A 16,689-nucleotide genomic window follows, 5' to 3' on the forward strand; every position below is an offset into this window, starting at 1 on the left:
GGTGATAGTAGGGACTCAAGAGAGACGGCAGAAGTTTTTTATAGCTGGATTTACACTTTAGAAAAGGTTGCTGTGACTTTTAAATGAAGTTCATCCATATAAAAGTAGTGGGCAATCCCTTTAAGACTTGTGTCCCAATAATTTGATCTATACAGTGTATACAATTAAGAATACTTATATCCCCCCTGGACTGGGAGTAGGCCGTTCTCTGATCTGGTTGTCAAGCTGGCAGCTGGATCAGAGAAGGTGCAGCGCACCAGCTCCCAGTGATCAATTGTACTCGCGTCTTTCAGAGGTGAGTAGAATTGAATACCTGATGGACAGGGCAGGGCAATATCAGCAGCGTGATGAGGTCATGTGATCACGCTGCTGACGTCACTCACCGGAGCCACAGAGGCGCAAACAACATTGGTGGTAAGTGCTCCATTGGAGTTGAAGACACCGAAGATTTATTGTAACAGGAGTGGGGAAGATTTAAGGACACAGTATGGAGAGCGAGAAAACCATGGGTGCGGACATAATATGGGAAGCAAGAGAAATTTGAGGACACAGTAGGAGGTGCAAGAGGGGAGAAGGGGGGCATGTATAAGGAAACAGTATTAGGGGGGATGGGTGTGGACACAGTATGAGGAGCAAAGGGGAAAATGTTCTGCGGACACAGTATGGGGAGCGAGGGAGGGAATGGGTGTAGACACAGTATAGTGAGTGGGGGGATGGGTGCGGACACAGTATGGTGAGTGGGGTGGGTGGGTGCGGACACAGTATGGTGAGTGGGGTGGGTGGGTGTGGACACAGTATGGTGAGTGGGTGCGAACACAGTATAGTGAGTGGGGGGGTGGGTGCGGACACAGTATGGTGAGTGGGGGGTGGGTGCAGACACAGCATGAGGAGCAAAGGGGAGAATGTATGCGGACATAGAATGGGGACGATGGGTGCGGGCACAGTATGGAGAGTGAATGGGGAATGTATGCGAACACAGGAAGGGGAGCGAGGGAGTGGATGGGTGCAGACACAGTATGGTAAGTGGGGAGATGGGTGCACACACAGTATGAGTAGCGAGGGTGAAATATATTGGGAAACAGTATGAGGAGCGAGGGGAAGAATGTAGGACATAATTTTACCTCTATACAAGTCACTAGTGCGACCACACTTAGAATACTGTGTACAGTTCTGGTCTCCGGTGTATAAGAAAGACATAGCTGAACTAGAGAGGTTATTAGAGGTCTGGGGGGTCTGCAATACCAAGACAGGTTATTACACTTGGGGTTATTTACTTTGGAAAAACGAAGGGTTAGGGGTTATCTTATTACTATGCACAAATATATGATGGGACAGTACAAAGACCTTTCTACTGATCTTTTTACTCTGAGACGGGGACAAGGGAGCATCTTCTACGTCTGGAGGAAAGAAGGTTTAATCATAATCACAGACGGGGATTCTTTACTGTAAGAGCAGTGAGACTATGGAACTCTCTGCCGCATGATGTTGTAATGAGTGATTCACTACTAAAATTTAAGAAGGGCATGGATGTCTTTCTTGAAAAGTATAATATTACAGGTTATATATACTAGCCAAAATAGCCAGTGCTGTATAAGTTATGGCCCTTTAAGGTGCATGTAGGTAAAGGCCATGTGCACACGTTCAGTATTTCACATCAGTATTTGTAAGCCAAAATCAGGGTGATAAATGCAGAAGTGGTGACGTGTTTGTATTATACTTTTCCTCTGATTGTTCCACTCCTGGTTTTGGCTTATAAATACTGATGTAAAATACTGACCAAATACTGAATGTGTGAATGTGACCAAACAAGGAGAGAGTGATATCACAGAAACGTGTTTTTTTGCCAAACAGAGCATGTCACTTCTTTCAGCATTTTTTCACCCATTGGAAATAATGGGTGGTGAAAAAAATGCTGAAAAACCTGACACCGGCATTTTTGGTGCGTTTTTTTGTGCCAAAACCAGAATGAGATTTTTTTTTTTTCATGCACAAAGAGACAATAGGACAGTGAAAAAAACCGCAGCAAAAACGCACCAAAAAAGCAAGAAAAATCCCGAACAAACCTCCTGCCAAGAGATCAGATTTCACAGCAGAAAAAAAACACAGCCAAAACGCAATGTGCGAACATAGCCTTAGGGTCCGAGCCCACGATGCGTTTTTCAAGCGTTTTTGCTGCGGAATTTTTGCAGCGGAAACGCTTGGTAAGCCTTCTCCCATGGTCCCCTCAGTAATTCCGCAATTGCAATGCCCATGCTGTGGAATTTTCTGCAGCGTTTTTGATGTGCGGAAAATTCCGCAGCATGTCCATTATTTGTGCGTTTACGCATGGGGAATTGCCATCTACAATGCATTAGAAAACGCATGTCAAATTCCGCATGCGTTTTTCCACGCAAGGACATGCAAGGAAATTTTCCGCTTCATTTCTGCATGGTGGGCACATAGCCTTACAACAGTATTCTGGTGTAAAAGCTTTGATGAATCGGTCCTGATCTCTTTAGTGGAAATTTCTTTCACCACCATATAGTGCGAAATTCCACCAAGGCTTAATTCAGATCAGAAGAATTAAAAAAAGATCATTAAGCTGTTTTGTCCTCCCCCCAAAAAATGTCTTAAAACACATTGACACGCAGAAACGAGTACTAACAATGAATATAAAACGTTGGTATTACCCTATAGAAAATGCTGTAAGAAGAACAAAACTCCAAAAATAATGGCAGCATTTTCTTTCGCCCCCTCCCATCAACAAAAAGTTAAAACATTATTTGCACCCCCAAAATAGTGCTCTTAAAATACAGCTTCTCCTTTTGTAAAAAAAAAAAAAAAAAAGGGAAAGGATGGAAAAATAAATGTTATTACTTTCAGGACAAAGTGATGCAACAGTAAAAAAAAATGCTGTGTCCTTAAAAAAATACCACCTGCCACCAGCAGACACTAGAGGTCGCTGCTGCGCACTACAGTCCCTCCTCCTCATCTGCCGCTCACTGGTAGGCGGGGCCTAGCGACGTCAGAGCGTAAGGGACAAAAAGTATCTAACCCTGGGTTATGGAGGTTGTGTCGCGTCTCTTTTACAGTAGAAGTAATATCACCCAGGGACATTTATGGTTGTCCCTTTCTCCTTGAACTGTTCATACCCGCTCTTGCGGCGCCGCGCTCCTCCGGTTACAGTGAATCTCCGCTATGAAGCAGCAGCCGCTTACTGCTCGTCCGGGGCCTTCCTACAGGATCCGGCCGGGGAAGAGCGGATCCGCTAGAAGCAGGAATGCCCTGGCTGAGCGCTGTAAGCTGGCCGCCAGCTCTGAGCCGCACACGTCTCGCTCCAGCGCTGCCAGTGAGGAGGAGACGAGCCGCGGCGCGCTGCTGGTGGAGGAGGGCGTGTGTGTGACCGTGCTGCAGCCCGGGGAGGTCAGTGCCGGGGACGGGGCGGCTGCAGGACACCTTTTAGCGTATGTGTTCACAGTCACTGACTGCAAGCAGAGGTCGTGTGCATTGTGACGAATGAGACCACATGGGGCCCCAGTGATTACAGGGCCCAGTGCTGTTCATGATGTAGAGACAGAGACCCTGATTCCAGCGATTTCACTTACTGCTCTGCTTCCTCCAGTTTTGATAAAATCACTGTTTTCTCTGCTGCAGTTCTCTAAATGCTGAGCTCTATTCAACCCCGCCAGACCACTGATTGGCAGCTCTCTGTACACTGTGCATAGGCAGAAAGCTGCCAATCAGTGGCGGGGGCAGAGTTGGACTACATGGCAGCAGGTTTACTAGTCCTCTAGTGATAAAACTGTGATCTTATCAAAACTTCAGCAAGCAGCCCAGTAAGTGACACATCGCTGGAATCAGGGTCTCTGTCCCTACACCGTGCGCCTCTCAGATTCCATTGCAAAAACCTGGTGACAGATTCCCTTAAATGAAGTCTGCACTGTAGTAAGGCGCACCATATTCAGTCAGAAGTACAGGCCATGTCCTGCATCGGGCACATCTTACCACTGCCATCCGTCAGAGATCTGGGGTGTATTTCTGCCACAATTTACACCATTAAAGTGGAATATATTTTGATGGGCTTCACCAAGCACTGCTACTTTGGCAAAGGCGGCTGGAATTGATGCAAAAGTTGCAAACTTTTTGCACAAAATCAAGTTGTACAAAACTTTTGCAACCTTTTTATATATTTTTTTTTTACACCAGAAAACTAGAGACCTATCCGTCTGGTGACTATAAATAGAGACCAGACTAGTCCTGCCCCGCCCCTGGCCGGCTTCTCCCCGCCCCACTCCTGGTGATTGGCGGCTGTCTGACTATGTATACACATGGGAGACACCTGTCAATCATGGGAAGGGTATTCATTTTATAGGTGGGAAACATAGTGACCTGGGCACAAGTAAAGAAATTGGGGGTGGGGTTAGAACAGTCAATATAGTAAGAAGGAATAGAGGTACAGAGAGATACATAAAATGCATGTACACTAATGCCAGAAGCCTCACCAACAAGATGGAGGAATTAGAATTAATTTTGTTGGAAAATAATTATGACATGGCTGGGATATCTGAGACGTGGCTGGACGAGAGCCGTGACTGGGCAGTTAATTTACAGGACTATAGTCTGTTCAGAAATGACTGTACAAACAAGCGAGGTGGGGGTGTTAATATCTAAAATCATCCTTAAAACCCATCTTGTTTCAGAATATATGTGAATCTAATGAAAATGTAGAGTCCCTGTGGGTGGAGATAAGGGGAGGGGGAAAAAATAATAAATTACTGATAGGGGTTTGATATAAGTCTCCAAAAATAATGGAAGCAGCGGAGAATATCCTCATAAAGCATATAGGTGAAGCAGCGACTCAAGGAGAAGTCATTATGGGGGATTTCAACTACCCTGATATACATTGGGGGACAGAAACCTGTAGTTCAAGCAAAGGTAATAGGTTTTTGACAACTATGAGAGACAATTACCTTTCACAACTGGTTCAGGACCCAACAAGAAGGGGGGCACTGCTAGACCTAATATTAACCAATAGGCCAGACCGCATATCAAATATACGAGTTGGGGGTCACTTGGGTAATAGTGATCACAAAACAATAAGTTTTCATGTATCCTTTAATAAGATGTGTAGTAGAGGGGTTACAAGGACACTAAACTTCAGGAAGGCAAATTTCCAACGGTTAAGAGATGATCTTAGTGCAATAAACTGGGACGATATCCTGAGACATAAAGCTACACAAAGCAAATGGGAGACATTTATTAGCATGCTGAATAGGACCTGTGCACAATATATACCCTATGGGAATAAACATGCTAGAAATAGGAGGAAACCACTATGGCTAAATAGAGCTGTAAGGGGCGCAATAAGTGACAAAAAGAAAGCATTTAGAGAACTAAAGCAAGTAGGTAGTGATGAGGAATTAAATAAATATAGAAAATTAAAAATTCTGTATAAACCAAATCAAGGCAGCAAAGATTGAGGCAGAGAGAATCATTGCCGGAGAAAGTAAAAATAACCCCAAAATATTCTTTTATTACATAAATAGTAATAAATGATAGTGTTGGCCCCCTTAAAAATAGTCTGGGTGAAATGGTGGATGAGGAAAAAGCCAGTATGCTAAATGATTTTTTTTTTTCAACCGTATTTACACAAGAAAATCGCATGACAGAAAACATGATTAGTGATAACAAAAATTCTCCATTAAATGTCACTTGCTTAACCCAGCAGGAAGTACGGCGGCGTCTAAAAATCACTAAAGTTGACAAATCCCCGGGCCCGGATGGGATACACCCATGAGTACTGCAGGAATTAAGTAATGTCATAAATAGACCATTATTTTTAATCTTTAAAGATCCCATAATAACAGGGTCTGTACCTCACGACTGGCGTATAGCAAATGTGGTGCCAATATTCAAAAAGGGGACAAAAACCGAACTTGGAAATTATAGGCCGGTAAGCTTAACCTCTACTGTGGGTAAAATCCTGGAGGGTTTCCTAAGAGATGCTATACTAGAGTATCTGAAGAAGAATAACCTCATGACCCAATATCAACATGGGTTTACGAGGGACCGTTCCTGTCAAACTAATCTGATCAGCTTTTATGAGGAGGCAAGTTCTGGACTGGACCAAGGAAATGCAGTGGATGTTGTGTATATGGACTTTTCAAAAGCTTTTGATACGGTTCTACACAAAAGGTTTATACATATATTTCCCCCTATCCCCATTGTTCTTATTTTATGTATGTGGGTTAAGAACTGGCTCAGTGATGGAAAACAAAGGTGTGATTATTAATGGAACACACTCAGACTGGGTCTCAGTTAACAGTGGGGTACCACAGGGGTCAGTATTGGGCCCTCTTCTTTTTAGCATATTTATTAATGACCTTGTAGGGGGCAAAAAGAGTAGTATTTCAATATTTGCAGATGACACTAAACTCTACAGGGTAATCAATACAGAGGAGGACAATTTTATATTACAGAAGGATATATGTAAACTAGAATCTTGGGCTGATAAATGGCAAATGAGCTTTAATGGTGATAAATGTAAGGTAATGCACTTGGGTTGAAGAAATAAAATGTATAATTATATGCTTAATTGTAAAACACTGGGCAAAACTGTGACTGAAAAAGACCTGGGTGTATTGGTGGATGACAAGCTCACGTTTAGTGGCCAGTGTCAGACAGCTGCTGCAAAGGCAAATAAAATAATGGGATGCATTAAAAGAGGCATAGATGCTCATGAGGAGAACATAATTTTACCTCTATACAAGTCACTAGTGCGACCACACTTAGAATACTATGTACAGTTCTGGTCTCCGAGTGCAGAGATGAGCGACCAAGGTTATTAGAGGCCTGGGGGGGGTCTGCAATACCAAGACAGGTTATTACACTTGGGGTTATTTACTGTGGAAAAAAGAAGGCTTAGGGGTGATCTTATTACTATGTACAAGTATATGAGGGGACAGTACAAAGACCTTTCTACTGATCTTTTTACTCTGAGGCCTGAGACGGGGACAAGGGGGCATCTTCTACGTCTGGAGGAAAGAAGGTTTAATCATAATCACAGACGCGAATTCTTTACTGTAAGAGCAGTGAGACTATGGAACTCTCTGCCGCATGATGTTGTAATGAGTGATTCACTACTAATATTTAAGAAGGGCATGGATGCCTTTCTTGAAAAGTATAATATTACAGGTTATATATACTAGATTCCTTGATAGAGCGTTGATCCCGGGAACTAGTCTGATTGTCGTATGGAGTCGGGAAGGAATTTTTTTCCCCAATGTGGAGCTTAGTGTTTGCCACATGGAGTTTTTTGCCTTCCTCTGGATCAACATGTTAGGCTATGGGTTGAACAACACTGTGTGCAGAATTATTAGGCAAGTTGTATTTTAGAGGATTATTTTTATTATTGATCAACAACTATGTTCTCAATCAACCCAAAAGACTCAAATATCCAAGCTTAATATTTTTGGAAGTTGGAGTGTTTTTTTTTTTAGATTTGGCTATCTTAGGAGGATATCTGTTTGTGCAGGTAACTATTACTGTGCAGAATTATTAGGCAACTTAATAAAAAACAAATATAATCCCATCTCACTTGTTTATTTTCACCAGGTAAACCAATATCTGTGCACAAAATTTAGAAATAAACATTTCTGACGTGCAAAAACCCAAAAAATTAGTGATCAATATAGCCACCTTTCTTTATGATGACACTCAACAGCCTTCCATCCATAGATTCTGTCAGTTGCTTGATCTGTTTTCGATCAACATTGCATGCAGCAGCCACCACAGCCTCCCAGACACTGTTCCGAGAGGTGTACTGTTTTCCCTCCCTGTAGATCTCACATTTTATGATGGACCACAGGTTCTCTATGGGGTTCAGATCAGATGAACAAGGGGGCCATGTCATTATTTTTTCTTCTTTTAGACCTTTACTGGCCAGCCACGCTGTGGAGTAGTTGGATGCATGTGATGGAGCATTGTCCTGCATGAAAATCATGTTTTTCTTGAACAATACCGACTTCTTCCTGTACCACTGCTTGAAGAAGTTGTCTTCCAGAAACTGGCAGTAGGTCTGGGAGTTGAGCTTCACTCCATCCTCAACCCTAAAAGGTTCCACAAGTTCCTCTTTGATGATATCAGCCCATACCAGTACCCCACCTCCACCTTGCTGGCGTCTGAGTCGGAGTGGAGCTCTCTGCCCTTTACTGATCCAGCCTCTGGCCCATCCATCTGGCCCATCAAGAGTCACTCTCATTTCATCAGTCCATAAAACCTTTGAAAAATCAGTCTTAAGATATTTCTTGGCCCATTCTTGACGTTTTATCTTATGTTTCTTGTTCAAAGGTGGTCGTTTTTCAGCCTTCCTTACCTTGGCCATGTCCCTGAGTATCGCACCCCTTTTTGATACTCCAGTAACGTTGCAGCTCTGAAATATGGCAAAACTGGTGGCGAATGGCATCTTGGCAGCTTCACGCTTGATTTTCCTCAATTCATGGGCAGTTATTTTGCGCCTTTTTTGGCCAACACGCTTCTTGCGACACTGTTGACTATTTGCCATGAAACGCTTGATTGTTCGGTGATCACGCTTCAAAAGTTTGGAAATTTCAAGACTGCTGCATCCCTCTGCAAGACCTCACAATTTTGGACTTTTCAGAGCCCATCAAATCTCTCTTCTGACCCATTTTGCCAAAGGAAAGGAAGTTGCCTAATAATTAAGCACACCTTATATAGGGTGTTGATGTCATTAGTCAACACCCCTCCTCATTACAGAGATGCACATCACCAGATTTACTTAATTGGTAGTTGGCTCTTAAGCCTATGCAGCTTGGAGTAGGACAACATGTATAAAAAGTATCAAAGTGATCAAACTACGCATTTGCCTAATAATTCTGCATGCAGTGTAGATGGACTTTTTTTTTTTAAGGTTGAAGGAAGGCTATGTACCTGTTTGCTATCCACAGCCAGGCTCAGATTCATGTCTGTGGTTCAGGCAGCATGTCTATACTGACAGGTGCCCCATACGCCGTCCACACCTGCGGCCCAATAGCTATGTACAGGCCATGTCCTCTCCCCCATCCCGATGCAGAAGTGAGCACCGCCGGCCGGACAACTACTTTATCTTTTTATGTTCTCTATTGTATATATCAGACCTGTTGTGTGTGTTTTTTCTGTTTTTTGTTTTTTTGGTGAGGGGAAGAAATTCTTTGCTACTTTTTTAATTATTTTTTTCTCCAATGAAGTAAAAACAGCATTGCTGCCATTGTTTACTTTTTTTCTAGTCACCTTGCAGACAATTAAAGTGTTAATTATACCATATGGGTCTATCCAGATGCCTTCCTACTGATTGATTATAGGATTTTCCTTCTAAATTCCTATATGAAAACCCAATATTGCATTTTTTTTCCCCCCCAGAAATTAACTTTCATAGGTAAATGTGTCCTGACCTGTTTGTACGGCAGCGTGAAAGTGCTGGGCTTAACAATCAACTCCAGCGAGATACCTTATGAGCTGTTTTCACCAAAAACCCATGCGCCCCTTGCAATCGAAGGGCTGAAGCTGAAGAAGAAGAATAAAACGCGCAAGGAGATCCGAATGGAGGCCCGGATGCTGCTCCGCGCATATCTGTCCTTAGGTAAGAAATTACTCCTCCGCCCGCGGTCAGTGGCATCTTAATATTGATACTGGACCTGAAAAACTGAGTATGGGGCACAACTATTATGTGGCACCTGTCAGCCAGACCTTCTCTGGCTTTCTTATAGCAGCTAGTAGACTGCACAGAGATCCTCTCCGCTTTATAAGCATTATCACTGTTTTATGGGTAAAACGAACAGGATCAGAGTTTTCTCCAATCCTGGGCGTTCGTGTCAGTCACAGCCTGGCTCCTGATGTCAGAGCCACGTCTGATTTTATAAAGCCGCCATTGTAATCCAGACCTTCTCTTGTTGCAGATTGCAGACGGGCAGTAATGAAAAACTTCAAATCCTCCTGCTCCATCCTGCTGCTGGAACGCTTGGAGGATACAGCAGTCAACTTCATCTTGAGTCACCCGGAATATGCCAGCTTCTTTGGCACAGAAGTGGTACGAAATTGTAGTAACGTTGCATTTCCATTTCTTTTTTATTTCTCCTGGCAGAAATCAGCGCCTGAGTGGTCACTGTTCTCCTTGTCAATAAGTGTCCTACTAAGAATGTCAAAATGTATGCCAACCTCTCCAGGAGGAATAACAGAGGAACAGAAATATGTCCGTTTTGATTTTACTGCACCCATCACCCCTGTTTCTGGGGGTTGGACCCCCTATGATCATTGAGTCAGTTGTACAAGGTAGTATGTGATGTGCCACTGACCCCATTCACTCTTGTGGGGTCTTCTGACATGTCTCATTGATTCTTTCTGAGCTCCATCCATATATATTAATCAGAGCCATAAGCCACAGGTGCTCATTGGTCAGAAGACCACCATTGACCCCTTACAATGACTGGGGTCCCTGCTTCCTTCTGCCTTGCCTCAGTGACTCTTAGGACTCTTTCACACATCCAGATATTTCTGGTACTGGAAAAAACAGTACCAGAGATATCTGTGTCCGTGTCTATTATACATGTGGCAACCGTGTGCCGCATCAGTATCACACGTACCGGCGCCTGGGAATCAGCGTACAGTTAGCGCTGTTCCCAAGCATCGGCCGCTGAACGCTGCCCTCATCATGGTTCCCTGTTTTTGCTCCCCTCAGCACCAACAGGGGACAATGTTGAGAGTAGTATTTTGCTCCTGCTGTCTCCTAGTGTAAAAATAAAATTAAAAAAATCCTTATACTCACCTGTTTGAAGATGAAGTAAGTATCCCACGCTGTAATCTACCTGACACACACACTAAGCAGCCGGGGAGAATGACTCGCTGCAGTGAGCTTGCCCCTGACCTGCACTGAGCTCACTGAGCGGTGTCTTGTCACTCACTGAGCTCAGTGCAGTTCAGGGGCCCGCTCGCTGCAGCAAGTCATTCTCTGCTTCTAAGCGTGTGTGGTCGCCTCAAGCCACCGCAGACGCTGATGAAGAAATGTCGGTCAGATGGATTATGGCGTTTGACAATATGTCGGACAGGTGAGTATTATGTTTGTTTTTTATTTTTTTTTTACAGGGGACAATGGCTTCAGGGAATTAGGTGTAAAGGGGAGTATAATGTTTTTTATTTTTTTTTTATTTTACGCTTGCTGGACACAGCAGGGGCAGAATACAATTCTCAACATTGTCCCTTGCTCACGCTGATCGTAGCGCAAGCAGGGGACAATGATGAGGTCAGTGTTCAGCACCCGGCGCTTGGGAACAGCGCTAATTGTACACTGATTCCCAGGTGCCGGTATGTGTCACACGGATGGCATCTGTGTGTCATCAGTGTGCACGTGTGTGGGATGTTTTACAGCACGTTCTGCGGGTAAAAAACAGACATATCAGCGTGTTTTGCCCCCAGACACGCGGTATGTGGAAACACCCTGACATGTGTACAGACCCATAGATTTGAATGGGTCTACCTGTGTCAGTGTCTACAGTGCGTGTGGAAACTGTCACCACACGTACTGGAAACACTAGCGTGTGAAAGAGCCTTTAAATAGATTTTTCGCTCTGCTTTCCGTATGATTTGACCTCTTTAGTGAATTTGTAAGAAAACATCTCAGAAACACTTTGCTTGTTTTTCAGAAAAAGAAGCATTCGTCCTCGGGGAGGGATCCGGTTCTGCAATCTATTGGAGTGTACAGTTGTGATCCAGAGATCGCTGTCACTATGTCAGAGGCCGTGACGTCAGCAGCCCAGCAATTGGTCAGCGCCTGCCTCGGTATGTCCTGCCATCTCACAAATCAAAACTTCATTTTACAGTCACTTTTTAGATATCTCAGTAATGGGAACATCTGTACTTGCTGAAGGCCGATTTTACCTGTGACTTCAGAATGAATGATCAGAGAAAGAAGCAGATTTCTCTGATAAGATATATTACAAAGTTTCTTATTTTCATGTGTGCTATTGATTTCTGAAAAAATGAATTAAACGGACAGTTATACTATAAAGGAGCAGTAAGTTCCTTTATGTTTGTATCCAAGATGTTTTCTAAGGTTCGGGCCTGTGTGGCTTTTCTTTCCTGTTTATCTATGAATATATCTCACTTTACCAAATCAGTGACACATGACAAACCATAATAACTCAGAAATACTATAATGTTCTGGTCCGTGCAGCCGCCACGTGGGCTACTTCTTTCCTTTTTGTTAGGCCACATTCACACTTTCACTGTTTGGTGACTTTATTTTTTTTACCTCAGTATTTGTAATCTAAAACCAGGAGAGGAGCAATCGAGGAAAAGTATAATAGAAACACGTCACCACTTTTGTATTTTTCACCCACTCCTGGCTTACAGATACTGAGGTAGAATTCTGACCTAATGCTGAAGGTGTGAACGTGGCCTTAATGTGACTGTCAAAATAATTTTTCTGATGTGGCGATTACCCCTGCTGTTCAGCATTCTGTACATTAAAGTTCTGCAGCTCGTGGCACTCCAGTTGTTGTGAACTACAACGCCCAGCATGTTCTGTGTTGTAGCATGCAACAACAGGAGAGCGGCAGGTTACATCAGATCACTTGCTGTGCAGATGAAGAACGAGGGTCTCCAAGTACTGGATTCCTGAAGACCCTGTAATGTCGCTTTCTGCTGGTTAATTATATTCAGGGTGTCGTCTTCTTTTCAGAGGAAGATGATGGCTGCCCCATTGTTCTTGTATGTGGTCCCAAAAATGTCGGAAAATCAACATTCAACAGATTCCTCATCAACCAGCTGCTACAGCAGTGAGTAGATTTTTTTTTTCTATTAACTCTAGTACAGACTACAAGTGGCCAAAACTTTTTCGGGCTTTTAATTAACCACCGACCCGATCAACGTCTGTATCTAGACTCGTTCATCCATCTATCTTCTGTGCTTTTCAGCATCCCGTGTATTGACTACCTAGATTGTGACCTGGGACAGACTGAATTCACTCCTCCTGGTTGTATCTCATTGATGAGTGTCACTAAGCCAGTTCTGGGTAAGTAACTGTATACATTACACTGCATGGCCAAAATTATGAGGATAACTGACCATCACATCTATATGTGCATGTGCGCCATCATAATCCAAAACGAAGGGCTTTTATGTGGACTCGCCCTGAACAAAGTGTTGGGACACCGGTCTTAATCATTATATTCAGGTTTCTCATCCACTCGCCCCCCCCTCCGATGAATAACATCCGGATCTGGCCCCCGCTGAGCCCCCATTTATAACATCCCACCCCTTGTTCCCCCCCCCCCCCTTGACCGATAAAACCACAGGCCCCCCGCCATGCCATCTGACATTACTTGCATGTGACAGAATGGCCGGTGGTGCAGAGCTCACTAATACCAGCGCGATCCTGTAATAGGAGCCAGGGTAATAAGTCCGTTCATGACATTTCTCCCCTCTTAAATCTTCCCCATCACCTGTGAGTGATGATATTGAGAAGTGGAAGGAACCGCAGCAACTCAGACCCCGTAACGTTACAGAGCAGGGGGCTGAGGAGCAGAGGGCAGAAAAGTCACCAACGCTCTGCTGACTCCATACGTGCAGAGTGCAGACCTCCTCTGGCTCTGCACCCCCGCCGGAGCTTCATGGCCTAGCAGCTGCATGCAGCCGTACATCACCAAGCACAATGCGGAGTGTCGGATGGAGTAATGTAAAGCTGCGCCACTGGACTCTAGGGCAGGGGAAATGTGTTCTGGACAGAGCTGTTTAGAACGAACAATACCATCAGTAATGTTATTCTATGGGGATTACATGGTCGTGTACCGGATTATAATGCATGTGGAGAGAACATCTGAAACGTATGATTAGTAGGGGTGACCACAAGGTTTTACCAAGCTAATTGTATATATGTATGAAACATTCAAATTCTTTAAAGAGTTTGTCCGCCACTCAGACAATCCCTACTTATGTACTATATTCCTTACTGTTACATTAAAAGAACAGATACTTGGCTCCCGTGACGGTGGCTGCAGCGCTCCCGTGACGGTGGCTGCAGCGCTCCCGTGACATGCCGGTCAGCGGCCGCTAATGTGCGACCGTTCGCTGAGCAAAGTATCTGTTAGCAGCCGCTGATTGCCTGCAGGGCTCGCTTGGCGTAACAATGTCACACAACCACCAGTGACAGCTTCTCTGGAGCAGTGTCGGTGCGGGAAGTGAGTATCTGTTATTTTTTTTATTTTACACGGGGGGGAATTAAGCATTTCTGATGGGATTTTCCGAGTAGTGGACATTAATGATGCAGCTATTAATAAAGACAGAGTCCTGCATTGGTTCTGCACAATTTCATAGTCGTCATTCGCTGCCTGACTTTCTATTTTTCTTGTTATGAAAAGATCCATTTAACACTTGTTTCTGCGGAGTGACACGGTCACCAGTGTGATGCCCAGGAAGCCCCCTCTCTTGTAATAACTTACCTCTTTTTGATCTTAGGGCCTCCATTTACTCAGCTGCGGGACCCTCACAAAATGGTTTACTTTGGCGAGACCACCTGTGAGCAGGACATGGAGCGGTTTATTGAGTCGGTGAAATACGTCATTACGGGTTATAAGCGAGACCAGCCGCTCATCATCAATACCATGGGATGGGTTAAAGGTGAGCATCCTCCGTTCTTCCTCCGTATTTGCTGCACAGTGGTATACTGTCTATCACATCGCCATTACTTGTTTCTTTTTTAGGCTTTGGATTGCTGCTCCTGATTGATCTCATACATCTCCTTTCCCCAAGTCATATAGTCCAGATGACCATCAAAGACAAAAACATGATGGAGCCACTGACGCCCGAATACGTCAGGAGCTCCTCGGGGTTCATGACAAAAGCTCAGGCGCAGTGCAGGACCCGAAGCGTGGACTACTTAGATAGAGAGGAGCTGGACTACAATGACCAGCACCACTCCAGAGCATCCGATGGCCATCATCTCATACAGATCGAGAGCACCTTTAATGGCGCCGGAGATACTGACAACATGTAAGCGGACAACACTGGGGGCCACAAATTACTCCTCTGGGACCACTAGGTTTCGTTTGATCTCACTCCCCCAACACATTAGGATGCCACCATAGCACACAAGGAAAGGACCTGTCCCCGCATATTTTTATGGTCCTGAATTGGTACCTAATCTGGCACCACAACATTTTGCACACTTTGTGTAATGTCCCGCATCCGAGCACTAATGTTTTATGACTTTCTTCTTCCATCTAGACCTTGCCATAACTGGATCCTGCGTGACCTGGCCATGTCGGGATACATCAGTAAATTACAGCAGTTTGATCCCGACCAGATAATCCCATTGAACGGGCTGTTACCCTATGAGGTGAGTGTTTGGCCTATAATAAAATTCTTATCGTAACGGCATTAACCAGATCTGAGCGATGATGGAAAATGAGACAGTCTTGTAAGGATGGAGAACCTTCGGGAAGCCCTCTTAAGGGCTTGTTCATGCTTTAAGTATTTGCAGTGTTTTATTTGTGCGCAAAAAACAGTTTTACAAGCCCAGAAAAATCGTAAGTAATTTTAAAAATATTAACCATGTGCTGCTTTCTTTTTGTTTAAAAATCTGCAGTGAATGCCTAAAGGTGCATGAAAAATGTACATGTGTAGTGGTTTTCCTGCCAACATCTTCGAAATGCCCTGTGTGAACACTCCCTTAGGGTTCTTCTGATATCTGATTAACCCCTTGACAACCTGCGGTATAACATTAGAGTGCAGGTGGGAGTCAGTCTGATCATTTGGGCACTAGTAAGCAAGATCAAGGCTGTAAAAACACAAAGAAATCTCTGCTCTCCATTGTTTCACCCCTTTTATGCCACGATCAAAGCAGATTGCAGCAGACAAGAAAAGCACAAAGGAATGATCTGATCCTATACTGGGACAGTCCGTTCCAGGGGCCGAGGACTTCGTGCTCAGGATTTCTTTTGTTGCTTTATACTTACATATGTCTTGATAATAAGAGTTGTTTTTTATTCTTTGATTTACTTTTCTGTCAACATATAAATTAGAATAATTGATAGCTACAGTACAGACCAAAAGTTTGGACACACCTCATTTAAAGATTTTTCTGTATTTTCATGACTTTGAAAATTGTACATTCACACTGAAGGCATCAAACCTATGAATTAACACATGTGGAATTATAAACTTAACAAAAAAGTGTGAAACAACTGAAAATATGTCTTATATTCTAGGTTCTTCAAAGTAGCCACCTTTTGCTTTGATGACTGCTTTGCACACTCTTGGCATTCTCTTGATGAGCTTCAAGAGGTAGTCACCGGAAATGGTCTTCCAACAATCTTAAAGGAGTTCCCAGAGATGCTTAGCACTTATTGGCCCTTTTGCCTTCACTCTGCGGGCCAGCTCACCCCAAACCATCTCGATTGGGTTCAGGTCCGGTGACTGTTGAGGCCAGGTCATTCTAGCGTAGCACCCCATCACTCTCCTTCTTGGTCAAATAGCCCTTACACAGCCTGGAGGTGTGTTTGGGGTCATTGTCCTGTTGAAAAATAAATGATGATCCAACTAAACGCAAACCGGATGGAATAGCATGCCACTGCAAGATGCTGTGGTAGCCATGCTGGTTCAGTATGCCTTCAATTTTGAATAAATCCCCAACAGTGTCACCAGCAAAGCACCCCCACACCA

The 16,689-nt window shown here is 44.0% G+C and overlaps 1 protein-coding gene across 1 annotated transcript in view; it reads left to right on the plus strand.

Annotated features, from left to right (window-relative positions):
• The first annotated feature begins 3,071 nt into the window (after positions 1-3,071).
• Positions 3,072-16,689, plus strand: part of NOL9 (nucleolar protein 9) — a 28,090-nt gene continuing 14,472 nt past the window's right edge. Inside the window, exons 1-9 of the mRNA XM_073656678.1 lie at positions 3,072-3,402; positions 9,397-9,616; positions 9,933-10,063; positions 11,673-11,808; positions 12,710-12,806; positions 12,945-13,042; positions 14,485-14,646; positions 14,730-15,018; positions 15,253-15,364. Of these exons, the coding sequence (XP_073512779.1) occupies positions 3,178-3,402; positions 9,397-9,616; positions 9,933-10,063; positions 11,673-11,808; positions 12,710-12,806; positions 12,945-13,042; positions 14,485-14,646; positions 14,730-15,018; positions 15,253-15,364 (1,470 nt within the window). The 5' untranslated portion in view covers positions 3,072-3,177. The remainder of the gene's footprint in view (positions 3,403-9,396; positions 9,617-9,932; positions 10,064-11,672; positions 11,809-12,709; positions 12,807-12,944; positions 13,043-14,484; positions 14,647-14,729; positions 15,019-15,252; positions 15,365-16,689) is intronic.

This window comes from Phyllobates terribilis, unplaced genomic scaffold (assembly GCF_046119375.1).
Source record: "Phyllobates terribilis strain yellow unplaced genomic scaffold, ASM4611937v1 Scaffold_12__6_contigs__length_324123572, whole genome shotgun sequence".
Lineage (NCBI taxonomy): Eukaryota > Metazoa > Chordata > Amphibia > Anura > Dendrobatidae > Phyllobates > Phyllobates terribilis.